This window comes from Rhinopithecus bieti, unplaced genomic scaffold, assembly GCF_001698545.2.
Source record: "Rhinopithecus bieti isolate Rb0 unplaced genomic scaffold, ASM169854v2 scaffold_429, whole genome shotgun sequence".
NCBI classification, from domain to species: Eukaryota; Metazoa; Chordata; class Mammalia; order Primates; family Cercopithecidae; genus Rhinopithecus; species Rhinopithecus bieti.
In genome coordinates, this window is record NW_016803027.1 from 92,182 (window position 1) to 119,598 (window position 27,417).

Here is a 27,417-nt window from a genome sequence, read left to right on the forward strand (position 1 = left end):
TTTTGTAGAGACAGGGTCTTGCTATGTTGCCCAGGCTGGTCTCAAATTTCTGAGCTCAAGCAATCCTCCCACCTCGGCCTCCCAAAGTCCTGGGATTATGAGCATGAGTCACCACACCCAGCCAGTTTGGACATGTTTTAAAAGCTGTAAAAAAACAACAAAGTTACGTGACAAAGACTCATAAAGCTAAAAATATTTACCATCTGGTCCTTTATAGAAAATGTCTGCTCAATACAAAGAAGAGACATAAAACACCTGGGGAGAGGCACATAACTGGAAGCTTCATTTTCTACATAATATTCTTCAGAATTATTTTTTCCTTTTGTTTCAAAAAAAGTAGCCGTTACTTTTAAAATATGACTGATTTTGATTTTAATTTTCAAAATCCATAAAAGAAAGCCATTTTAAAAAGTAAAAACTGCGCCTATAGTCCCAGCTACTCGGGAGGCTGAGGCAGGAGAATGGTGTAGGCCCGGGAGGCAGAGCTTGCAGTGAGCTGAGATCTGGCCACTGTACTCCAGCCTGGGCAACAGAGCAAGACTCTGTCTCGAAATAAATAAATAAAGAAAGAAAGAAAGAAAGAAAGAAAGAAAGAAAGAAAGAAAGAAAGAAAGAAAGAAAGAGTGAAAACTGAACCAAGGGTACAGTGGAACAAATGACCCTGGACTAGAATAAAGTCTCTTTCCATGCAGGTGAGGAAGCCTCTCTAACACCCAAGAAGGGAAATGCCAAAAGACTCTCAGCCTTGTTTTAGATGCCACATTTCCTCCTGCCACCAGTATAGACAGCATCTCCTATACGCAAATGCCTTTCGTCCCTCAGCTTCAGTACTGATGTTCATGTTTGGTGGTGGAGGCTGGAGGGGTGACAGGGCACAGGGGCAGGAGAGTACCTCGAGATCGTCTGTGAATTTTGAGTTAAATACATGACATTTGAGAAAGGTAATACTTAAGCAAGAGATCAGAATCAACTAGTATATTCCCCAAAGTTACCACATAGCTCATTGAGCTAAGAGCACTATGACTTTCTTTACTCAACCTCTCCACCATTTCCAATGTTTGCTGGGATTCTTGCCAGGAAGGAGAGGCCAACGTGTCTTAGATCCACTCTAGGATATTGCCGGTAACACTGCCAACACACTGTACAGCTAGTGTACACATCAGCACTGTCCCATCATCAACTAACTCTTTCTCTCAGCTGTCTAAGACTACAACGGGCTCTCTAGGACACATAAAAAGGCAGGAGGCAACTGCTTTTTCCATTTTGCTCAGGAAAAGATCTCTTTTCTTTTCCCTTTGTTCCTCTGTGACATAAAGTGCACAAAAATCCATTTTGATACCTGGGCTCCTAAGTTAACAATGTGAAAACCACATGGTAAACAGCACTCCACTTACGTAGGATGTTTTGGATTCTGCATCCCAACAGTCACAGGCGTAATGGGCCATCTCATTCTCCATGTGCTGCCGGAAGCGGAGTTTATCTGGAGATATTCCAACCTTCGTGAGGTAGAGGTAGATGCGGCCAATGAAATAGCCTAATACTGTGTTATTAATCACACCCTAAATCAACCAGTAAGAAAGCAAGCATGGAGGAAGAAAACACACATTAATTTGAAAGCCAAGATACCATTTTCCATTGACTCCTACTGAAAAATACTTGAAACCCAACGCAAACTATTATATCTTGCTTTCAAAACAATTTCAAATACTCAGAATGAGATCTTGGTTATTTTTTAATGGGTTAATGTCAAGATGATGATAATGGAGTTATTCAAAATCTGTCCAACATACTTAGTGGGTAAGCAAAAATTCAGCCCAGTACCTCATACCTTCTCAATCTACAGTACTAAAAACAATATTCATAATGACGCTAAAGAATGGCAAAGACATTCCCTTCTGAATTAACCAAAGTAATGAGACATGTTGAGGGGATTTTAATGTATCCTTACCCACTGAAATTTGTGAACCCCATAGAGTACACATAATCATTTTAGTGTTTGGAAGGACCTTAGAAAACATCTAGCCCCATCTCCATACACTGCAGAGGTCTTCTCTGCAAAGTGGCTGACAAGCTATGGACCAATCTTGCCAGGAATGTTTTCAGGGCCAGGAAGCTCACTGCTCCGCGAGGCAACTCATTCCACTGGTGGACAGCAGCTACTGTTGGCAAGTTTTCATGCACTCACTTCTCCAGGCAAATATTTACAAAGTGCTTATATGCAAGGCCTTATTCCACTGCTATGAATACAGAAGAGTCTGAAACCCAGAGGGCTTGCTCTCTGTGGGTCCAATTCTGTCTCCCCCAAAGAAGTACATACTGTTGAGAGTCAGATTGGTGAGGCACAATGCAAACCAAGATCTATTTTCCAAGTGCTCTGCTAAACATTTTTTTTTCATGCTAGCCCCAAGGCCCACAAATTGAGATGTTCAGGTGATTTTTCTCTTACTATAATAATACTGTATAATAAATTCTGTACAAAACCAAGTTCTGTATAAAAAGCAAATGACCGCCAAAATAAAATACTCTGTCACCCAGAACACATAGAATTTGCTAATTACTGCAAACCCTGAACAGGCACAATCTAAGTTAAGTTACCTCCAGAATCCTACCTGTTCAACAGCATCTCCCAGGCGCATTTTCCGAGCGGACTGTCCGCTGACCTGGGCTTTTGCTGAATACAAATAAAGGTGAAGGTCTGCCACATTTTGGAACTTGGGGTGGTCTTTCTCACTGGGATCGACAAAGTGCTCAATTTCTGCCATTGTGAATTCTCTGAAAGCAAAAACATAAGTAATAAATCTGCATATTTAACTACAAAAAAAAAAATAAAACAAACAGTAAATAAGGCCCCTATTTTCAACTGCATTCTAGTGATAAAGGCTCCATACTACAGTCATCTTTTTCACTAAACAGAAAGTTGGTTTCCTAAGGGAATGGCCAAAAAAATTTTGAATTAAATTTGTCTAGGTAGTTGTTATTTTTATTTTTTTGATGTATTATATTTCTACAAATGTATGGGGTACATGTGAAGGTTGTTATTTTTAAACACATTAATGAAAATTTTATTACTCACTATTTAAAATAAACATGATCTAACTTCTCTGAAGTACTAATTCCTTCCCTCCAGCTACGTTCAAAAAGATTATTACTTTTAACTGAAAATAACTTGTTAAAGGCAGATTAATACAGTTTTTTAAATTAGGAAAACACACGCAAATATCACATGTAAAATAAGAAATAAGACATTGAATAGTGACATCCAGATAAAATGGTTTTCCTTAAAGCATTAGCAAGTCTTTATAAGTATACACTAAATGAAGTTCTTCATCCTATTCAAAGAATGGGAAATTAAAAGCAAAATGAAATGGTTCTTCAGTTTTCACAGCAGTTTGATTTCTTCTTTTTTACTGCTACAAAAAAGTAAATGACTGATAATGGCATCATACAGCTGGTTTCTTTGGAGTAAGAGTTTCTTAAATAAAGTGTTATTCAAGGCAAAGGACATAAGGCATGAATTGAACAAGCTAACATCAAGCTAATTACCTAACGATGAAGTGCACACTGTAATGGTTTCCCAAAGAGATTTCTCTGAATGCAATTTAGTAGCTATTTGGGGGGAAAGTGTTTCAAGTTAATTTTATGAGTCAAAATCAATCTCTCTTCTTTCAAGAAAAATCACATTTTCTGGTGTACTTCCATGATTATCGCAGATGTTTTACAAGTAATGTAAAATTGCTTAAATGGATCCTAAAATACATGAAATATACTGCAAAAGAGGTTTAATTTTTAAATTTTATTTAATAGTGTCTCTTATTTGGTCCTGCAGCACCTATGTTTTAGTTGTCTTTCAACAACTAGGAAACATCTTCTGTGCCCATATAAATGTGAGAGAAACAAACATGATGTTTGTTCTCACATAGCTTGTAACTGGGCTGACAGCGACTGAACATCTACAATGTGGGACAGGATAAATTAAGGGCCCTGTTTAGAATCTCCAAAAGGCTGCTGTCAAAGTCTTTCCACCTGTTCCGTCACAAATCTCAGCACAGTGTCTATAGTTAATGATTCACCGTATACCTGAAATCTGCTCAAAGAGTAGATCTTAAGTAGATCTCACCACTAAAAAAAAAAAAGTAACTATGTGAGGTGATAATTATGTTAATTAGCTTGACTGTGGTAATCATTTCACAATGTTTAAGCATATCAAAGCACCACACTGTGTGACTTGAAATCATACAAATCAAACAAAATTTACTCATCAATAATCTCAGCTCATAGATAGGAGGCAGGAATCATCAGAATTCTGAGTAACTGTATCTGAGTTCAGAGACTATACTTGAAACTATAGAGAACTAAAATATATACAGGCTAGGAAGACAGACAAGTCAATCAAAATAAAATAAAATTTTAGAAAATCTTCATATGAACAATCTAATACCCCTAAACTAACAAAAGGAAATACAGCTATGCAAAGATTAATCACCAGAGAACTCTGCCATCAAGAAGAATCAGAACACTACATGTCCTACCATGGAACAAAGCCAGGAGGATGCTGACTCATGAAAAAATTAGTGGCCTTCTGGTCAGGAACTTGCAAGGGACATAACAAAACTAGCCAGAATTCAGACACAACACTTTGAAGTGAAAATGACCAAAGAATACACTGTTGAGAAACCCCAGAGCCTTTCCACCAGTTAACCCCTGAGATCACTCCCAAGTTCCAAGCTGGTTTCCCTACCCACCACTTTGTTACTGCACAGGCCCCAGACACTGCCTTACTTCTCAGTCCTTCTCAATAATCTTCCCATAGCTACTCTGTGTAAACCCTCTTCGTAACAATGGCTTTAGACAAGGTCAGTCTTACACAGCTTCCTCAGTTTGGGAAGGCATGCTTGCTAGATATTGAAACAGTCAAAAACAAACAAAAAAACACTCAGACACCGGGAATAAAACGAAGTCTCAAATCTGACAAATTTTTCATTGCTATCATACCTGGCTAAAGTTTCTGATGACCTCCTCTTTTTACATGAAAGCCCAGCGGGGTCCTTCCCCCCACTTTCTCTAAGTTGTGCACATTCTTTCCTCTGTAAGTCCCTCCTTCCTAAACTATCTCTAAGCCTGAAGGGCCTTAGAGATACAGTTTGCACAGAACGTAGGCATCTTCTCCCAGACAGCATCATGGGAACTAACAAGATGAGGCAGGTGCTGTGGATGCTTTGATTCAGAGTCAGTGACTGGGCTATGTTATGACTCAAGTCTGTAATTACAGTGAGTAAGAAGAGAAGATAGGAAATGGGTGGGCGCTGGGGCTGGGAAAACACTTTGGGGCCTTAGAAAGTTATGTTTAGCTACACCTCATATTTTATATGGAATGTATTACACTGAGAGATGGTACCAGGAATAACATGTATAGAAATCACAAAAAGCTTAAGTCATAAACAGCTAAGTCATAACAAATTTCTAAAGAAATGTGGAACTCACCAGCCCCAATATGCCTTCCCATACAACCCTGGATAGATCAGACAAAAGTAGACTAATTGAATAGAGGCAAGTGAGTGAACATGAGTGATGAGGGTAAGCTTGCTTGCTGGCCTTTCTGTCATACAGGCCCCCAAATACCTGGACGGAGGTTGTGTCCAGAACACTAGTTGGTTACTGATACATCCTCACCCCAACTTTACCAATGTTGTCTGCCCTAGACACCTAGAACAATCCTCCCGTCATAACTTTTACCCTATCCCCACTCCACACTTTCATACACATCACCATTGCCCAGAATGCCTTGGTTTAGACAATCAAGATACTACCACCCTCGAAATATATGATGAACAAGGAAAAAGGTAATTTTGGAGCAGGTGAGATTTAAGATATTCTCCATCCTCCTTCCTTTCCCTTCAAGTTCACTTTTGTCACTCAAAACTGCCTGTCATCCTAGAGATTACATTTAGAGGATTCCAAATGTAAAACATGATTTTTGGAGAAGACAAAAATAAATTCATAATCGGGATTATGAAGCAGAATTGTTTCAATATAGCAAGCTTTCATTTTCAATGCAATGCCAAGGTCATTCACTAATTTGTAAGAGTAACCTGAGCAGTACCTGACTCTGATCAGTCCAGATCGAGGGGAGATCTCATTTCTAAAAGAATTTCCAATCTGGGCAGCAGCAAAAGGCAACTTTCCTTGGTTGAATTCCAAAAGTCGTTTGAAATTCAAGAAAATTCCCTGTGCAGTTTCTGGTCTCAAGTACCTATAAATTTAAGTAAATCAGTCTGTTACAAAGAAATAAATTATGTTTTCCAACAATCCTGAAATTCTAGATACAAATCCTAAAAGTCCTAAATATACCATTTTCACGACAAAGTTGTACAGGCCCTAAAATGAAGTTTTAGAAATATTTTCCTCAGTATCAAACATTTTCATAGCAAATATTAGAAAATGTATTAATTAGTGTGGCAATACTACTGTTGGCAATGCCATTTCATTTAATTACACCAGTGAGTCAAAACCTCATTTCTCAAAAAGCAGAAATAAAAATAATTTAAAAACACCACCTCAGGCCAGGTGCAGTTGCTCACACCTGTAATCCCAGCACTTTGGATGGCTGAGGTGGGCGGATCATCTGAGGTTGGGAGTTCAAGATCAGCCTGACCAACATGGAGAAACCCCGACTCTACTAAAAATACAAAATTAGCCAGGCGTGGTGGCACATGCCTGTAATCCCAGCTACTCAGGAGGCTGAGGCAGGAGAATCGCTTGAACCCGGGAGGCAGAGGTTGCAGTTAGCCGAGATCACACCATTGCACTCCAGCCTGGGCAACAAGAGTGAAACTCCATCTCAAAAAACAAACAAAAAAAAACACCACCTCTCCCATAGAGCCCCTTAAACCCCTGATGTCTTCTAAGTCATCATGTACATGAAGGCAGATGACAATGTTAGATCCTCTGGAAAATAATACCTACGCCTATGTTTAGCCCTGTTAACCCACATATTAAAACTTAACTGAGGGGCTAAAAAGAAATCAGTATGGGATCACATTTAACATCAGCACTCACTTATCACTAACTATCACCTCACCAAGCCAGGTAATTTTCAATGTTTTTCAAATCATTTTATTCTCTGCAGTATTTTATATTTTCAACCAGAGGCTTCCGCATTTCTCTGTATTTTGAAGATATAGTCAAGCAAATACACTACTAAAGCCACTGCCCTCTCAGTTTCCTAGGAAATATCCTGTGCAAAACATCCACTAAGGAAGTGCTCCCAATGGCCTACTTCAAAATAAGTATTTTACTAAAATAACTTTAAAACCAAGGGGTAAAAACCCTAAAATTGTACCCTCTGCTTACTTAACAGACAAACTCTTTTGATTTTTATGGCCCTTTCCAGATTTAATCCAAATGTAAGTAAAGTTTACATGCATATTTACAGTTACTATGTATAAAATTATGTATTATTTATATTTTATACTGTTCCATTTTCTAAATAATAGTACCAATTTCTCACATTAATAGTGGCAGAATATTATACTAAACTAATCCACTTTACTATAATTTGTTTAACCACTGTCAAATTACTGAATAGGTTATTTCTACTTTCAGTTTATATACTTCTTGTGAGTATAGTTTCCTTTCCTTCTGAATTATTTCCTTAGATCAGTTCCCAGAAATGGAACGTCTGGGTCACAGGTTATATCTTGTTTTATGACTCTCTGTACATATGGCCAAAATGAAAGGCTTGCCACTGGCCTCTTTCCACGAAATATTCCAAATCAACCTGATGTTTCATTAGAATAATTAACTGTGACACATTTTGCCACAATTAATTTTCCTTATTCTTCAGTTCCTCCTCTGGGAAACACGATCTATCTAGCTCATGTAGCAAAAACTTACTCTCTTACCCTAACATAAGAAAAATATCTAAAGCTATGAAAGGGAACATTGGCTAAGTCTGTTAAACAGTGGACAAGGAATCAGAAGATAAAGATTCCAATTCTGAATCATACTGTAAACTAACCAGATATTCTTTATCCGTGAAAACCACATCTTTCAAATCAACAGGCTACACCTATGCTGTCCAATATGGTAGGCCACTAGTCACATGTCTATTTAAATTTCAATTAAGATGAAATAAATTTTAAAATTCAGTGCCTCAGAAGAACTTGACCCATTACGAGTGCTCAAGAGTCAAATGTGGCTGGTAGCTAATCACACTGGACAACACAGATTACAGAAAATTTCCATCACTGCAGAAAGTTCCATTGGACAGTGTCAGGCTAAACTAAATGGTTTCTAAAGTATCCTTCAGCCATAAGTTCAATGGCTTTCAAAACTATTCTTCAACTGTCCCTTCTGCCCTATGCAGCTATAACTAGAAGACATAGTGATCAGAGATTTTACATCTATTTTATGGCAAAAAAAAAAATACATATATACCAAAACAGAAATTATATTCAGAAAGAATTTTTTTAAAGTAAGACATTTCTGCCATTATTTCTCCATAATATATTCATCTGTAGTTCTGTATATCACTTTTTAAAAGTTTTTCCTTCATAACATTGATATTTACCTTTTATTATAAGCAATTTTAAAAACTTCATTACATAAACAGGTAAACAATAAGTGATACACACCCAGGCATGTTTCCTCCAGGCCCAATGAAAGTCTTGAACATTAAGTTAAAAGACACTGGAGGGGATAGCTCATTTCCAGTAATGGGAGATTTTACATTATAGTTCACAAAAAGATCCGCAAGCTCTTGCTGTCCATAGTTATCAAGCTAAAGGACATATAAAGAAATTAGTGTAAAAGACAAAGAAAACAAGGCATAAGATATAAAGTATTATATATAACCCTAGCAATCAATCCACTGTTATGCAACTCACACAAAATTTAGGAACATCACAATTAACCTAACCTTCAGGACACCCACATTAAAACCATAACCAGCCGGGCGCTGTGGCTCACAGCTGTAATCCTAGCACTTTGGGAGGCCGAGACGGGCGGATCACGAGGTCAGGAGATCGAGACCATCCTGGCTAACACAGTGAAATCCCGTCTCTACTAAAATACAAAAAAAAAAAAAAAAAATTAGCTGGACGTGGTGGCCGGTGCCTGTAGTCCCAGCTACTTCGGAGGCTGAGGCAGGAGAATGGGGTGAACCCAGGAGGCGGAGCTTGCGGTGAGCCGAGATCACGCCACTGCACTCCAGTCTGGGCGACTAAGACTCCGTCTCAAAAAAAAAATAAAATAAAATAAAAGCCCACAACCAATTTACACACTTTCCATTTATCAAGAGAGAAACAAAATATCTTTCTGGGACCTAAAACTCATATAGTCACTGTTTCAAAATGAAAGATAAAGCAAAATACCTCTTATTCAATTATAACAGTTATTAGTTGGCAAGAATCTGAAATTACATAAATAAGTTTTCAAAGCTGAATTTTACTACTCTGAACACATTTAAGGTGCATTTCTGCATTTCTCTGTATTTTAAAGATCCAATCAAGCAAATATACTATTAATAGCCACCACCCTCTCCTCAAATGAGTAATTAAATGTGCATTGAACTTTCCTTTCCCTTAGGAGCTAAGATATTAAGCTCCTAGAAGATAGAAGCTGTATCTTATTTACCTCAGCATTTTCCAGTGTATTGCACATTCTATACATTGATCATCAATGCCAAATCCTGTAAAATGATATATGACCTCCAATTCAAGAATTTCAAGTGGCTATGACAAACCATCTAATAGTAAGCAATATTTAAAACTTAAAAGTCTCCTAATGGAAACAAAATAATTCAATAAATCAATTAATGGCCATAAGAACTGACGCTTTGAGTTCAGAAAGACCTGGGTGTATCTCCCAACTCTATGCCACTTATAGGTTGTGTGACTACAGATTAAGTCTTACGTAACCTCTCTAAGAAGAGGGGAGAACAGCATCTACTTCACTATGTAAGACTATTATGAAGATTAAACAAAACATGTAAAGTACTTAGCACAGGCAGGACCTGGTACATAATACCTCCTCGATAAAGAGCAATTATGTTTGCTCCCCTCATAAATCCAATGGTATTTCTACTCCATAAAAAGGCAACTCACTCACACTAACCGCATGTTCCAGGTTTGAATGCGCGATTTAAAACACTAAGCCTTCTAGACTCTATTTCTACAGAATTTCTAGGGGGAATCCACAAAATAACATTATACAATTACCCAAGAGGCTGGATCAATGAGGAAACTGTTCCAGTGACCTTCAAGACACGGGTACCGTAAATATAAGCTGGTCCTACTGGAGCAGAAAGTCAAAGAGCCTGAGGAACATCTATTTCCCAGGTAATTCAAGAATATATAGTGCTTTCCAATAAAAGGCATAATTTAAAAAGAAATCAGGAGGAAAAAGATTCCGCCAATACAGATAGAAATCAAAACCCCTGGGAAAGGGAATCTGGCAATATCTGACAAAATTACATTTGTATGTATCCTTTGACCCAGCAATCCCATTTCCAGGCATCTATCCCAAAGATACAATAGCAAAAACATGGAAAGATATAAGCACAAGATTATTCAATGTAGCACTATCTGTAATGTTAAAGATGGGAAATAACCCAAATGTCCAGCAGTGGACAACTGGTTATATAAAACATATCCACACAATGCAGAATTACGTAGCTTTAAAATGGAAGGAGGCAATCTCTATATACTATGAGGGACCAATCTCTGAAATATTTTGTTATGTGAAGAAAACCACAGTGGAGAAAAGTGTGTATGGAATGCAACCATTTATCTAGAAAGGGGGGCATACAAGTATCTATGTCTTTGTTTATATTCTATTTTTTTTAAAAAGGCAGCTGTTTCAAGTTAAAAACTCCTCAGGAAGCAGGGAAGTGGAAGGACGGAAGGTGAAGGGAAGAGAGATAGTAGACTACTTAAATATACCTTGTTTTTTAGATTTGCCTGTAGAGGTATAAAAAATGCTTTATATGATTATAAAACAAATTTTAATATTTTAAATTATACTTTAAGTTCTAGAGTACATGTGCACAACGTGCAGGTTTGATACGTAGGTATACATGTGCCATGTTGGTTTGCTGCACCCATCAACTCGTCATTTACATTAGGTATTTCTCCTAATGCTATCCCTCCCCCACCACCCCACCCCCTGGCAGGTGTGTGATGTCCCCACCCTGTGTCCAAGTGTGCTCATTGTTCAATTCCCACCTATGCGTGAGAACATGCAGTGTTTGGTTTTCTGTCCTTGTGATAGTTTGCTGAGAATGATGGCTTCCAGCTTCATCCATATCTCTGCAAAGGACGTGAATTCATCCTTTTTATGGCTGCATAGTATTCCATGGTATATATGTGCCACATTTTCTTAATCCAGTCTATCACTGATGGACATTTGGATTGGTTCCAAGTCTTTGCTATTATGCTATATGATTATAATACAACTTTTTAAAAATGAAACCCTGAATACTGAAAATAAAATGAAATACATGGACTAACTGCATATCTAGCTGATGACATAGCCACACAGACAGAATGACTCCAAGTGACTTTAAACACAGTTATCAGACTGTAAGACTACACACTGCTGGCATATCCCTAAAGAAAAGAATAAAATGTTTTAACTGTTTTAACATTCATATTGCCGATAGTAGTGTGGGTACTGTCATTCTGAGACTGTTAATGTATACAGTGGGAGATAAGGCATGTCAATAGTTATGTTTTGTTGCTGAGAAGTGGGATTTTTCGTGAGGTTTACATGAAGGAGAGAGATGTAAGATTAACATAGTAAAAACCCCATAAACCTAACTTTAAGTAAACTATTAAGTATCTACATTAACTCACAAAAATTTTATCTCTTAAAAAATACCAATTTCCTAGCTCAGATCACTGACAAGGTCCATAATTAGTGATCAATACCAACCCCACTAGTAAGTACAAGGGCTCCTTTGAGAAATGTCTGATTCCAAGTCCGGGACAGGAAATGTACAAGATGAGATGGCAATATCTTGTCATATTAAAGGAAGTTTTCAGAGACTACTAGGGCTGTGTCAAAAGGACTCAGCAGAGAACTCCTAGTCACCAAAGACTGGACAATTTAACCATCAATAAGAAAAATGCAACTGACTGAATATCAAATATTTGAATCTAAAGTTCACAACAGTAGGAGGAAAAAAGGAAAAGGCAGGCAGGAACTCATGAATTTCTGAAGGATGTTAGGGAACCAACTAATGGAAAACAGGTTAAAAAAGACAATGGGTGGGAGAATGGATTAAGCACTTTTTCTCACTTTTCTTTATAAATGGTGTCTCAGAGAAATCAAATAGTTGATAGAAAAGTTTTCCATACAGAAATAGTCTAGCTAAAAAAAAAAAAAAAAAAAAAGAATAACAAAACCACCATTTTGAAACCCCCTCATCAGTTAATGCATCTAAACAATGGACATCAATGGCCACAGCCCACAGAAGAGCTGACCAGGTACTATGTACCTCCGGACAGGAGGCCATAACACCACTTAACCAAATGTCTTGCCAAAAATACCTGGTCAAGCCTCTAAATCTAATACAGAAAAAGATGAACATGTGTAACCTCACTATAATAACATAATTAGCCAAATCCAGACCAAATTCCAGTAGAAAACAATAAGGAACAAATGACTCAGCTTCTTGAAAAAAATTTTAATGAAAATGCTGGGAAAAAAGGGAATGAAGGAAGGCCATATATAGATTGGAAGAGATTTAAGAAACATATCAACCATTCACAAAGTACAGACTTTATCTGGATCCCAATTCAAATTTTAAAAACTGGAAATATTTAAGACAGCCTAGAAAACATGAACACTGATTAAATATTTGATATTAAATTATTAACATTTCCCAAGGTAAGAGGATTGAAAAGGATTTTTTAAATCATTTAAAAGCCTTTATTTTAAAGGATTTTCTCTTTTAGAGATAGATAATGAAAAATTTACAGGTATAATAAAATAATGTTTGAGATCTGCTTCAAAAAAATTCAGGCTGGGCACCATGGCTCACATCTGTAATCCTAGCACTTTGGGAGGTCCAGACAGGAGGATCGCTTGAGCTCAGGAGGTTGTGGCTGCAGTGAGCCACGTTCATGTCCCTGCACTCCAGCCTGTGCTACAGAGTAGGACTCTGTCCCCACCCTACTACACACAAAAATTTAGGGGAAAGAAGTCAGTAAAGTGAGAGGGGAACAGCTACAAAAAAATTTAACAGTGAAGCATGGGGATAGGTACATAATTGTTTATTATGTTTTTATTTAACATATAAAATTTCGTATGTTTTAAATTTTCATAAACAAGTTAAAATGATTTTAAAACTGGAACATCCAGAGATGTGCCAGCAAAAACAGAGACGAGAAACAAAAGAATTCATTCTGAGCCGTTAAATCCACACAATAGGAGTAGAGGTCTTCCTACCACAGAAGGTAAATCAGGACCTTTAAAGAAACAATCGTGCTTCATAAAGCTGAAAAGGAGTCAGACACTAAGGCGCAGAAAACGCTATTCTGTGCTTAAGCAACAGATGGGCTTTCAGCCAGTGAATCCACCAGGGCCATTTCTGAGTGCTACACCATTTCCCATGGGTCCCTAACTTTTCATTGAAGATTATATTGACAGCTGTACATGTATCTGATATGCCAAATCAAAAAACAAATTGCTCCCCTAGAACACGGATCTAAAATAAAAGAGAAGGCCAATGCTCAAACAATAAATTGACTTGTCAAATCAACTAGTTACTTCCCAACTCTGACAACGTACTTGGAAATGAATGATACTATTAAGGTCGAAAACATATATATACAAAACCTCAGTAAATCTAAAATTCTGAATGGAAAATTTTAGGGATACTTAGAGGCACTTTCCATTTTTTCTAATAAAGGGTACGCTTTTGGAAAAGAAAATGAGATGAACGTGTGGCTTCAACAGCATCAAAATATAAGAAATAATTTTCTAAACCATGAGTAACTGTACTAAAACAATGAGCTTCAAGCAAGGGATAAAATTATACTCCACAAGGATCAAAATAAATCAGCAGATGATTCAACAGCCAAATTAAGAGAGTTTTCAATGTAAATGAAGGAGAAATTATTTTAGCTATGTTGGAAAGTTAACTATCACAGAGAAAAATAAGCATGCTAAAAAAAAATTAGGACAACAGTGGAAAAGTATCCAGTAATTCCCATGAGAAAAAAACAACAAATTAGGGAGTTCTATATTCAAACACAGAGAGAGACACAGATCGGTGTAAAGAAAATAGGTTTAATCACTGTACTGGTTTTTTGTTTGTTTTTCACCCAAGGAAGTAAATAAAATTTAAGAAGTGAGCCTCAGTAGATCTCATGAGTAAACATGGTGTTGGAGAAATGTACTTTGCCTAAATGGAACAGCTGATAGATGAGGTGAGACACCAGCAACATATATACCTGAGCACATGCATCTTCCCAGGGAGACATGCAGTTTTGATCATATTCTTAGGGTGATCTGTGACTCAAAAAAAGGATAAGAACTACTTCTAATATAGAAAGTATTCCTGCAATTGGCAAAAGGTCAGAATAATCTCTGTGGTCTATTTTTTGTCTTATCTAAAATTTGTCAGCTTAAATATACAAATTATATAACTTTAGAACTACAGGCAAACTGGGAAAAGCAAGGACAGAAAGGTAGGGACCTGCTGATGAGGTTCTAAGAATAATAGCACAAAATCAGGGTCCAAGCAGAGGCAGATCAAATAGCTAGTGAGAAAGTGCTCATCAAGTTATCTGCCCCGAAATCTCCACACCAGTGCTGAACACTACCCATCATCAGTCACTCCTGTGGTTTTAGCTATTAAATCCAGAAAAGCAGTTTCCAAGGACAGACAACTTTAATGCCTATTTACACTGACTTGTTAGTTTTGGCTGAAATAAAGGGTTAGTCACAAAAGAGAGAAGAAAATAAAACTGCAAAAAGAGATGGTATAAAGGACAGAATTAACCTCTGCTTCTTTACAATGTGGCCAGGGTCAGCATAATGGGAAATGCAACAATCATTAAACACTGGAAGAAGGACAGCGACCACCTAGGTTACTCTGATAGCATCTCTAGAGTACTCACCTGGGCCAAAACACTTTCCATCTCTGATTTCTTTTCGACAGAACACTTCTTATCAGACATCAATTTCTGTAAATGAGCTGTAAGAACAGTGTTGACATATGATAATCAATGGGAAAAAGGACAATGCACTTTTCAGTTTCAATGCTGGACAATTAAAAAGTAAATCCATGGATAAAGTTCTTAATTTACATGAATCCCATGGTTGATTTTACAGCAGTAGTCATGGTATTGTCTTGATTCATTTGCTAATTAGAAAAATTATCTGTATATAACTAATTAATCTACACATAACTTTTTTAAAAAATAAGGGACTTGATTTATATACTTAACATCTGTGCACTTTACTCTTTGAATGTTATGCCTCAATAAAACATTTAATGGAGAACATCTGAGAGAAAGTTTAAACCTTTTATTTTGATCAATCCTACCTGAAGGAGATGAAGAACCTCACCTTTTAATAGATGGTCAGCACGAAAACATTCTCCATTTTTTACATCTTTCACCATGAAGTCAGCAAATTTGTCTACATGGCCAGAGGTCCTAAATTAACAAACGCCAACTCAATTTGTCATTCTCATACAAATTACACATAGATATTACCTTATAAGATAATTCCCCATCAGTGTTTATATCTGTGTATCTCAAACATGGAAGCTCCCACATCTATAGTAATGATGTATCCATGACAGACAGTATGCCAGACAAAATTCTTCCTCAAATCTATTTTTCACCCTCTCCCACATTCTTCCTTCCCATAAGAAAAAACACATTAACCACACAATAAAAAGACAATTCTTTTCTACAAGTTGTCATAAAGTCTGTACTATTCTTCAGGATCAATTAATCCATGCCTATGCCATTATTATTAGTGATCTAAACAAAGGTCAAAATCATTGGGAATTTGACTAGTTAAGAATTCATGGCAGCTTGGTATAGACATTGAACCTTAAGAAAGTAGTTTCTGCCACTGAAACCTGTACTGACATTGGTATTATCTCTACAAAGTTCCTATTGGTGGAACAAGTAGCTAAAAGGATAGGCAGCCTTGATCTTATAGAGCCACCATCCAGAATTCCTCATCTTAACGGGCTGAAATTATTAAGAGAACCTAACGGATGCCAATAGTAAAAATTAGCTCTCCACCAGGCAACCTTAAATGAATAATGACAAGTTACAAAATGGCAAGAATTCCTCTTTCAGTTTCCCATTCTGAAATTCTGCCCTACTTTGGGAGGCCGAGGTGGGCGGATCACTAGGTCAGGAGATCGAGACCACCCTGGCTAACACAGTAAAACCCTGTCTCTACTAAAAATACAAAAAAAATTGGCCAGACGTGGTGGTGGATGCCTATAGTCCCAGGTACCTGGGAGGCTGAGGCAGGAGAATGGCGTGAACCCGGCAGGTGGAGCTTGCAGTGAGCCGAGATAAAGCCACTGCACTCCAGCCTGGGCGACAGAGCGAGACTCCGTCTCAAAAAAAAAAAAAATTCTGCCCTACTTTCAATAATGTTGGTAGGAATAATCTACATTTCTGCATTGAAACTTCAATACAAATAGTATTTAATTGAAAATCTCTACAAATATACCTTTGCTCAGAACTTCTAAAAACTTGTATTAAGGAAATAATCAAGGATACACCCAAAAATCCATCTATCAAGATATACAGTGCAGTAAAAAATGAGAAACACCTTAATGCTTTCAATATGGCACAAAGTAACATATTATGGCACTTCCATAAAACAATACTATGCTGTCATTAAAAATGCTTTAGATGAAGTTAATGACATGAGTATATATTAATCTATATTACATGAAAATAAGCAGTGTACTGCTAACACTGAAATACATGGGGACATACAGAAAAAACAGATTGGAAGGACAAACACAATCATCTTAACATTGCTATCTGTGAGCAGAAGGTATATGTTTCTTTGTTTTTCCATATTTTCCAGATTTTCTACATGAACATGAGTAGTTCTTTATAATCAGGAAGTTATTTAGATAAGTATATTAAATAATTTAATAAGTTGTTTTATTTAAAGTAGGATTCCCCCCACTCCAAAGTAGGATCTCACTTTAAAACTGGCTCAGGGGTAAGCATGGTGCAATCGATCTCCAGGATCTGTTCCTCTTGGATAAAGTGCTGCCTCCAGGTCTGAATAATATTGTTCTTCAAAGCACAGCCAACTGGCCCAAAGTCATACAGACCACTAACACCTATAGAATATGAGAGGAAAACATGTACTTTACCTTGTTACTCTGAACAAATGAAGGCAAGGAGACATGAGAAACTGATACCTACAAGACTTCACATACTCCCTAAAAGTGTATTCAAGTCAACAATGGAAATTCCTCAACACTGAAGAGCCTTACTTTCAGCTAGCTGATGGAAGTAAAATAAAAAAGCTCTTACACCATTTACTAATTTCCTATTTATTCCCTAATTTCAAGCAGGACTAGCCCAAAATCTACAACAAAAGTTCCCCCTTGTACAAGAAACAGAATGAAAAAAGATTATAGTTTTCTGCCATAAAAATTAGAAAATAATTTCTCACAACAACAATGATCTATAATTTTAGCATCCAATTCTCTACTTTATTCCTGGGTATTTGAGGCACTATTTAACCTCAAAAGGGTAAACATTTACAGATCTGCTTAGCCAAACTCAAGTCAACTTTCAGTGGCAAAGTACTATATGTCTAACGTCGTAATAATCTACTGACTATGAAAAATACAGTTTTACATTTCATCACTGAATTGTATTTGCCTATATACCTTCATATGGCATTCAGAGTGATTTATCTACATCCCTGGGAAGAATGCTTTCTCCTGGCAGATGACCATAAAGAATAAACTAAGGACTGTTTTATCACCGCCCCTGTGTGAAGGGGCACAGTATAGTTAGCCAGTACTACAATGGCCCAAAAGAGTACATGAGTACACAGACACATCAAATGCATACATGGGCCTCCAACAATTCCCTACATCCTAATAGAAAATAGTGCTCTCCAAGAATAAATACAGTGGAGAAAAATAACAGGTATTACACCAAATGGTGACTCCAAGCAAACAAAAGCAAAATATCTATCCTCTGCTTTGTAGCCTGATACAAGCGGATACCAACAGGCAAGCCATGTTCTCGATTTAAGTATAATATTAGAGCCACTAACAACACAACAGTTCTTTTTGTTGTTAATCCCTTACCTCCATAAATAGCAAAAGCTTGATCATAGAAAACCTCCTCTTCAGGGTATCTTCCATTTTGCTCGGTCTACAATATCATCTTTGGGCTGTAACGCCAGCTCCTGTTAGAGATTAAATAAAAAGTGAGTGATTGGAGGGGTGGGTGGGAATCTGAACTTACGTATCTGAATTTAGTTTATTCCTCACCAGAATTAAATATAAAATTTATCAAACAGACAAGATTTTGATAGGTTAAAAACAATAGAAGCCACAGGTCTTTTTTTCCCTTTGAGTAATATAAAAGATACCTTTACTTCATCATTTAGGAAAATATATGATCATTTCCAAGATTACAAGACTAAGCTTGGCCAGGTGCAGTGGCTCATGCCTGTAATTCCAGTACTTTGGGAGGCCAAAGTGGTGGATCACCTGATGTCAGGAGTTCAAGTCTAGCCTGGCCAACATGGCAAAACACCATCTCTACTAAAATACAAAAATTAGCCAAGCGTGGTGGCAGGCACCTGTAATCCCAGCTATTTGGGAGGCTGAGGCAGGAGAACCACTTGAACCTGGGAGGCAGAGGTTGCAGTGAGCTGAGATCGCACCATTGCACTCCAGCCTGGGCAACAGAGCGAGACTCCATCTCAAAAAAAAAAAAAGACTAAGTTTACTTCGATGTAGATACTGATAAGCAATATAAGCAATATTTGAATTGTTAGTGGATTGCTATAGCAAAATGATTAATTTAAAACCCCAAACAACTTAAGTTTGGTGATGGGAGATCTATGGGAGATCTATTGTTTGAAAGGTCTGGGAGCAGGTATCAAATAAACAGACTTTTTCCTTAAAACAAACAAACAAAAATCATTATTTCCAGACATAAGAGAAGTCGTAAAGAAGAGCACAATCCTTTCCATGGAAATTCATGTAGCATACTGAGTCCAGAATTTGCAGGGTCAGGAAGGCGTTATTAAAAAGTTGACATTTTGAAAGGATGAGGAGCCTACCAGGTAGAGGGAAAGGAGACGAAGGCATTATGGATAAACAGATAAACCAAATGATACTTGTTCAGAAACTTTTCTAGGTCTCTCCCATCCAAAGAAATTAAAGATGAACAATCCCATACCTACTTACGCTCCTATTTTAGCATCCCAGGACTCACCTTTGCTTCCAGAACCCTCTTGCGGGCTTTGAGCTCAGCCACTGCTTTGTCTACATCTACTTGGGGTGCTTTATCTTCTTTCAGTTTTCGCACAAGATCTCCCTAGCCAACAAAAAGAATTTATGTTCAGGATTGGTTTCAGAAGTCAAGAAATGTTAGAAATGTGTTTTTAAGCATGCCTTTTAAAGTCTATGTAAGAATGATACAATTCAGGTCAAGTGTGGTGGCTCATGCCTGTAATACCAGCACTTTGGAAGGCCCTCTTCACCACCTGAGGTCAGGAGTTTCAGATCATTCTGGCCAACATGGTGATACCCCATCACTACTAAACATACACAAATCAGCCAGCCGTGGTGGTGGACGCTTGTAATCCCAGCCACTCGGGAGGCTGAGGCAGGAGAATCACTTGAACCCAGAAGGCAGAGGCTGCAGTGAGCTAAGATCACGTCACTGCACTCCAGCCTGGGCGACAAAGTGAGACTCCGTCTCAAAATGAAAAAAAAAAAAAGAATGATGCAATTTAAATGTTTATTATGCGAGTGGTCACTATGAATGAAGGTCTCTGCCCTCTTCATTTATAATCTAGAAGAACATACAGGCAAATTAACAAATAACTGCTCACATGGTGAATTTTTTCCTTTGGGTATAGAGGGGAGAAAAAGGAGGGGAGAAAAGCATTGATTAAAAAGCAAGAAAGAGCAAGATTTGTACTGAGAACACAGAAGAACCAAGAAATCGACCACCCTCTTAAATCTCTCTCCTCTCGCTTACAAAAAACAAAAAAAATATTATTCAGTTTTCCTCCCACTTCTCTGATCATTCTTCTGTCACTGCTGGCTCATCTTCCTTTGCCTTTCTCTTTATAGTTGGAATTTTTTCCTTGCTAATATTTCTGAATTATTTTATTAACTTCCAACAACCTATACTAATTCCATATTTATAGTAATATGGTGAACTAGGTCATCTGAGAAAACAAACAAAATATTACCTATATAGGATGAAAAACTTTCAGCTGAGTAATTAAAGTTGTTAAATTGATAGAGCCCTTGGGCACCCAACAGAGTTTTTAATTTCAGTGATCCATTTCCATACAATATGTGGTTCATTTTCACACTGCAAGATTGTGTTTGGTAGTCTCTTGTTCTTTGCTCATGTCTTTGAGTCCTCCTTCTATTTTAAAAAATTATCTTAAGCATTTTAAAAGTATGTGATTATTCTAATACTTTTGGAGAATCTAATTCTATTATCATTTCCCCTGAGTCTCACTCAAGGTGGCTTGTTTCCTTGTGGGTTTTTAAATTTTGAGTTTAGCACTTATTATTTTGGTAAATGTAATCTGTGAATTATCCTAGAAGACCAATGTGGAAAGTCTGCTTCTTTTGCAATATGACGTTCTGGGTAAAGTATATGAAGAAAGACATACGTAGGTGGAAAAGGAAAAATAATTTTAAAAGCCGTTTCGCATAATTGTGGATATTCTTTGATACTACCTCAAAACTCTGACAAGTATTACTTTCTTCAAGGTTATTTCTAACTCAGAAACTATAGCAACGAATTTTTTGTACTGTTAGAATAAATCTATTAATGTATCTTAAGCTTTGAATGGCTCTTTCACCAATACCTGATTTCATATCATGCACTGGTCACCTGGAAAAACATTGGTTCACTGAGTTATGCAGATTATCCAACTACTATAAAAAAAAAATTCCACGTTTGTTAATATCACCACTCATCTCATCACAAATATCTTTAAGGACTGTGAAGCTGCCAAGCTCACAGCAAAAGATACACGTTTTCTCAAATTCTAAAATTTCTCCAAAGCTTATTATTGGCCACAAATAGTAACCACTGTTTTCTTAAAGTGACAAGCTCACTCATTCATTTTCCAAATTAACAAGTTTCTATGAAACATGTGCTACTAGCAAGACCAGTCGTTAAGTAAAAATCCCACTCCGGAAAGGTTTTCAATTGCATTTCACAATGGAATTATCCAAAATGGATAGGGGTGACAGTGTGTCTCATTTCCCCATAAACAAAAAGTGGGTAAAATTAGATCCTCTTTAAATTATCTTTCAGCTGACATCGGACTCAATAATTCACACAATTAACTAACTGATATATGTGTGTTCCTGGAAAATTAGAAAAAATATCCAAACTAACTTAAATCAACTAACTCACATATTCGGAAAATATCTTAAAGTACAAAACAATTAATAATCAAGACAATATAAACCGTACACAAGGCAGTAACAGCATCGGAAAGCTGCCGCGATCAAAGTTTACTTTAGTTAACTTGATCCAGTCTTAACTACCGATGGTTGACTTTCACTGCAGTTCCAGGCTAACGTGGCAGAGGGAGGGGTTTGGGTGTGGTTTTTTTTCCCCCAAATTAGTTGTATGCTCCCTTCTAAAGGGAAGGATATTTTTTAAAATGGCAAGTTAAGAAAAGACAAAAGAACCACACCTAATTTTATTTGTGGAGTGGAAGGTGGGTGGAGGGAGACAGAGAAAATACAATCTGTGTTCTGACACCAATCATGAAGAAAAAAGTTAAGCCCGTGGTGATATTTCAAAATGAAAGGCTATTTATTAAAATCGGTCAGGCTCAAACCAGCGAAGAGGACAGATGGCAAAGTGGCTGAATTTGCGGCAGCTATACCCCAATGAATTATTTCCGAGAGAGGGTTCCACCCTCTGTAGCTAAGGCAAATTATTGCATCAGGCGCCCATGCAGGAGAAACCCGTTTGGTGTTTACTACTAGGTCATCGATCTCGGGGTCCCACTGCAAGCTTCTGGCTCTCCCTAATTGGATATGGGAATCATCTGAAATAATCTTTTCCTCGCCATCTCTAAATTCTAATCTCTATGGCAGTGCCCTAGGTAAAGGAGGTCTATATTAAATCACCAAGCCCTCCAGCCCATGAAACCTTCCCTCACCGTCGGGAAAATCAAATTTCAAAATATTCCATACTAAGGATGGCTGACATCACCAAGTAACTCCGCAACATTTAGTTTCCCAGGTTTACGATCTGAGAGCTCACTGGTTCCAAATGGCCTGTTCAGAAGCCAGAAAAGATGACACGAGCAAAGGATGATGAGTTTACAGCATTAATAGAAAAGTTCGACACCTCCCCACATCCACGTGTCAACTCTGTTTTCTCAGTCAATCATTCGGCTAAACTAAGCACTGAATGAAGGAAGATGTTAAGGAGGAAACACTATTCAAAGCGTCCTGAAGATTAAAGGGCCTGGCCGTAAGACGAAAGAACCGGCAGTTTTTCGGCTCATCACTGACCACGGAAAGTACTAGGAAGCTTTCCACCCAAGGTGCACAAAGAGTACAGCAGAGCCTGGAAAACTGAAGGTTATTCAGTTAGGAGGCGAGGAGAACCCAAGGGTCACAGATCCCAGCCCCACTGGAAATAGAGGAGACGCGGGCTGTGACAGAATGGGGAAGGGAGAACAGAGCCAGAGGAGAGAGACGCAGGAAGTCGGAGGGGTTCCAGGGAGTCATCCAAACAGAGAGGAGCACGGAGGTCCGCGGGAGATGAGGTGGCTGACGCACGGGGGACTTAGGACCAAAGTGGGGGAGGCGAAGAAGACGCCAGAGGATGAATGGAAAGAAAGGGGTAACCGAAGAGGAGGACAGTTCCTCGGGGAGGAGGGAAGGATAGCCAGAAGAGGGCCCTGGAAGAAGAGCCGAAGGCTTAGCAGAGGGCGCAAAACACCGGTACCTGCTGGCGCACTGCTAGCCTGAGAGGTGCCAGCACCTCCTCAGCCCCCGCGCAGTCCATGCTGCTCCGGGAGGCGGCGGGGAAGGAGATCCGGGCGCAGGAGTGTGCGCTGAGGAGCCGGCGGAGGGGGAGCGAGGGCCGGGCTAAGAGCCGGGGCGGCAGCAGCAGCAGTAGAGCGGCGCGAGCACCTCTAAGCAGCGTTGGACGCGGAGAGGGCATGAGCCGGCGGCCCTGGGCGGTCTAGAGAGGGTGGCGACGGAAGCGGCGCGCGCGGCCCGGCCCGGAGCATGATGAAATCGCCGCGTAAACGCCGCGGCGCGCGTGCTGCAGCAGATTCCCCACCCCACGACGCGGCGCCGAGTAGCCGCGGCAGATTCGACACAAAACCCGGAAGGACACATCCTAGGGTTTTCTCTGGCTCGGGCGAGGGGTAGGGCTGCGAGTGAACAGATTTGCACAGAAGTGCGTCAAGCCACCCCAGCAGGATGGGGTGGATGTTCAAGGACACAGCTCTGAGCGAGACCTGCAGGCCGAGGCACACGAGAACCTTCAAAGCATAGGTTCTTACACGAGTGACACCCCGGCGGACCTCCTTGAACGCACACTTCTGTTTCTGTTCTTTCGCGCCCTGCGCCTTAGAAGGGTCGCAAAACATCAAATCAGATAGGGACCTTAGACTTATGTTGCTCAAGTGCAGATGTTCCCCAGATGAGGAAATAGGCCCAGAGAGGTTAATGATTTTCCCAGTGTCATTCATTCCTGGTCCGCCGATGTCAAGACAAAAGCTGGCGAAAGGCGGAGGAGTGAGGGGAAAGGGTCACCCCAGGCTTTCTGGAGAAGGTAAATTCCAATCTGCCCTTGCGGGGCGAGCAGGATTTGAACCAGCAGAGATGAGGAAAGGCAAGAGGTGCCTGATACGTCCTTCTGCTTGGCATAGCGTCAGTCTGTCTGCCTCCTGTGGTTAGGCCCCAGCAGACCAACCACCCAGAGATGACTTCCGCCTGCCCCACATTAGGTTCCTCCTGCCCAAAGAGTGGAGGGCCTAGAAAAGCTGGGTTCCCCCTCCAGAAAAGGAAGAGAAAAGTAATGTGTTGGTTATAAAAAGAGCATTGCGCACACCTGCAAAAATGGCTGAAATGAAAATGATGGAAAATGCCAAGTGACCCTCTGAGACTCTCCTACACTGCTCAGGGGAGTGTCAACTGGTGCAGCCAGACACTTGGGAGCTCTTCCGCAGTATCCACTGAAGCGGAGCACATACATCTCCTGTCACCCACAATCACACCCAGGGGTATGCAGGAGTAGACGGGCTCGCTATAATGAAGTCTCCTTTCCTAATAGGATGAAAGTCCATGTTAGTTCTCTTCCCATTCCAGTGTGCAGTTCTGGAGAAGTTCTTCCAATTCAACATGAGCAGGGTGGGTTGCTTAAGAACCTTCTGCAATATTGAACAGTTATATTTTTAAACACTTTCAAGATTTGATATTAATTATAATTTATTTGACTTTTATTTTACTAGGTAATTTTGAATTTATTTTAATATTTTTAAATGTGAAAATCATTTTAAGTATTACTTTTATTTTATTTAGATTTTATTAAAATGTTGAAATTCTATATCCTTTGAATAAAACTGTATTTTATTTCTAAAGAATTCCTTAGATCAATAATGTCTCATCCATTTTCATGTTAGAACAGTCCTGAAAGGACTCTAAATCTGTTCTTCCCTCCTCCCCCACCAATTCATCCTTCCCACTGCTGCTTCAGTCATTCTTTCTTTCTTTCTTTTTTTTTCAGACAGACTCTCGCTCTTTCACCCAGGCTGGAGTGCAGTGGCATGATCTTGGCTCATTGCAACCTCCGCCTCCCGGGTTCAAGCGATTCTCCTTCCTCAGCCTCCTGAGTAGCTGGGATTACAGGCGCGTGCCACCACGCCAAGCTAATTTTTTTTATTTTTAGTAGAGACAGGGTTTCACCGTTTTTGTCAGGCTGGTCTCAAACTCCTGACCTCGTGATCCACCCGCCTCGGCCTCCCAAAGTGCTGGGATTATAGGCGTGAGCCACTGCGCTCGGCCCAGTCATTATTTGTGAAAGGCAAATCTGACTGTCCCTTCTCTTCTCAAGACACTTCAGTAGTTCCTTCATGGCCCTTGGCAGAATTTCCCAAACTGTTTTCCTGTGTCTGCACAATAATGATAATAGTTTACGTTTGTTGAGGACTCACAATGTACCATTTCATTCTAATTTATCTCATGGAATTTATTCACCAATTTAGTGAGATAGGTTCTATAATTATTCCCAGTTTTCACATGTGGGATTCAAGGGACTGAGATATCAAACAACTTGTCCATGGTCACACAACTGAGTGTTGGGCCAGAATGTGAGCTGGGGGCAGAGGCAGATTTTCTACATAGCTAATGAAGCTTCAAGTGAGTTTAGCCCCTTTCTCGGTTGGGCTCTTTAAGTGCCCTGCAAGAGGCCCTAGTATTGTGTATGTATGATCATATATTTTTCTTTCTTTATTAAAGTTCATTTCTTTGAGGGAAATACATTTTGCATACATTAAAATGAACAAAAATGTATAGTTCAACGGGTTGCAACAAAACAATACCCTCTTGTAACCCCAACACCAAGCAAGATAAAGAACATTTTTCCCTGACCCCACAAAGTTCCCTTGCATGTCATCCTGGTCGTCCCACCCTCCACAACCAGGCAATCACTATTTTGATTTATTTTCCTCTTAGATCTAGACTGTTGTATAAATGAAATCATGTAATATGTACTCTGTGTCTGATGTCTTTAATTGGCCATAATGTGTGAGAGATTAATCCGTATTGCTTCACATATCAGAAATTTGCCCTTTTTTGCTCTGTAGTATCCCATTGTGTGAGTATACTATAATTTATTAATTTATTCACTAGTTGATAGACATTTGGGTTGTTTCATATTCTAGACCATTATGAATAATGCTACTGTGAACATTCTCATACATCTTTTTTTGTAGATATATGTTTTTATTTATCTTGGGTAAATATCTAGGTGCAGAATTGCTGAGTCAAACGATAGATGCATATTTAATTTTATTAGATTGTCACAAGTTTTTCCAATGTGGTTGTATGTAAGAGTTTTCTCATGAGCAATATGTAAGAGTTTTAGTTGCTCCACATCCTTGTTAACATTTGATGTTGCTGGCCTTCCAGATTTTAGCTATTCTAACAGCTATATCTCTTTGTGGCTTTTATGTATTTTCTTGGTGATTAATAGAGTTGATTGTGTTTTCATGTGCTTAGTGGTCATTTGTACTCTTCTTTTGTGAAACATCCACATTTTTTGTCTTTGCTTTTTAATATTGAATTATAGGAATTTTAGATATGCTGGATACAGTCTTTTGCTAGGTACATGTTTCATGAATATTTTCTTCCAGTCTGTGGCGTGCCTATTTGTTAATGATGATTTCGATAAGCAGAAATTTTTAATTTTGATAAAGTCTAATTTATCAATTTCTTTTTTTTTTTTCTGTGTTCTAAAAAATCTTTGCCTACACTCAGATATTCACCCATATTTTTGTCCAAAATGTTAATAGTTTTGTGTTTAGGTCTATGATGCATCTTGAATTAATTTTTGTGTATAGTTTTAGGTAAGGGTCAGAGTTCATTCTTCCCGTTTCACGTGTCCCTGTGAAGAGACCACCAAACAGCCTTTGTGTGAGCAACAGCCTTTGTGTGAGCAAGCTGAGTCCAAAAAGAGAGTCAGCAAAGGGTGGTGGGATTGTCATTAGTTCTTATAGGTTTTGGGATAGGTGGTGGAGTTAAGAGCAATGTTTTGGGGTAGGGGGCGGATCTCACAAAGTACATTCTCAAGAGTGGGGAGAATGACAAAGAACCTTCTTAAATTTGGGGGAGATTATAAAGAATCTTCTTAAGGGTGGAGGAGATTACAAAGTACATTGATGAGTTAGGGTGGGACAGAAACAAATCACCATGGTGGAATGTCATCAGTTAAGGCTATTTTCACTTTTGTGGATATTCAGTTGCTTCAGGCCATCTGGATGTATACGTGCAGGTCACTGGGGATAGGATGCCTTAGCTTGGGCTCAGAGGCCTGACACTTCCCATATAGATATCCACTTGCTACAGCACCATTTGTTGGAAAAAAGAAGAGCTTACAAAAAATTATTGCCATTGATCAGCTGTAGTGCCTTTGTCAAAAATAAGTT

The 27,417-nt window shown here is 38.7% G+C and overlaps 1 protein-coding gene across 1 annotated transcript in view; it reads right to left on the reverse strand.

Moving 5' to 3' along the window:
• GARS1 (glycyl-tRNA synthetase 1) overlaps window positions 1-23,660 on the reverse strand; it is a 39,498-nt gene extending 15,838 nt beyond the window's left edge. The window contains 12 exon segments of the mRNA XM_017877730.1: window positions 1,395-1,559; window positions 2,610-2,772; window positions 6,101-6,250; window positions 8,634-8,779; window positions 15,126-15,202; window positions 15,577-15,665; window positions 17,200-17,341; window positions 18,329-18,361; window positions 18,364-18,390; window positions 18,393-18,429; window positions 19,470-19,571; window positions 23,205-23,660. Of these exon segments, the coding sequence (XP_017733219.1) occupies window positions 1,395-1,559; window positions 2,610-2,772; window positions 6,101-6,250; window positions 8,634-8,779; window positions 15,126-15,202; window positions 15,577-15,665; window positions 17,200-17,341; window positions 18,329-18,361; window positions 18,364-18,390; window positions 18,393-18,429; window positions 19,470-19,571; window positions 23,205-23,423 (1,350 nt within the window). The 5' untranslated portion in view covers window positions 23,424-23,660.
• Window positions 23,661-27,417: the final 3,757 nt, after the last annotated feature.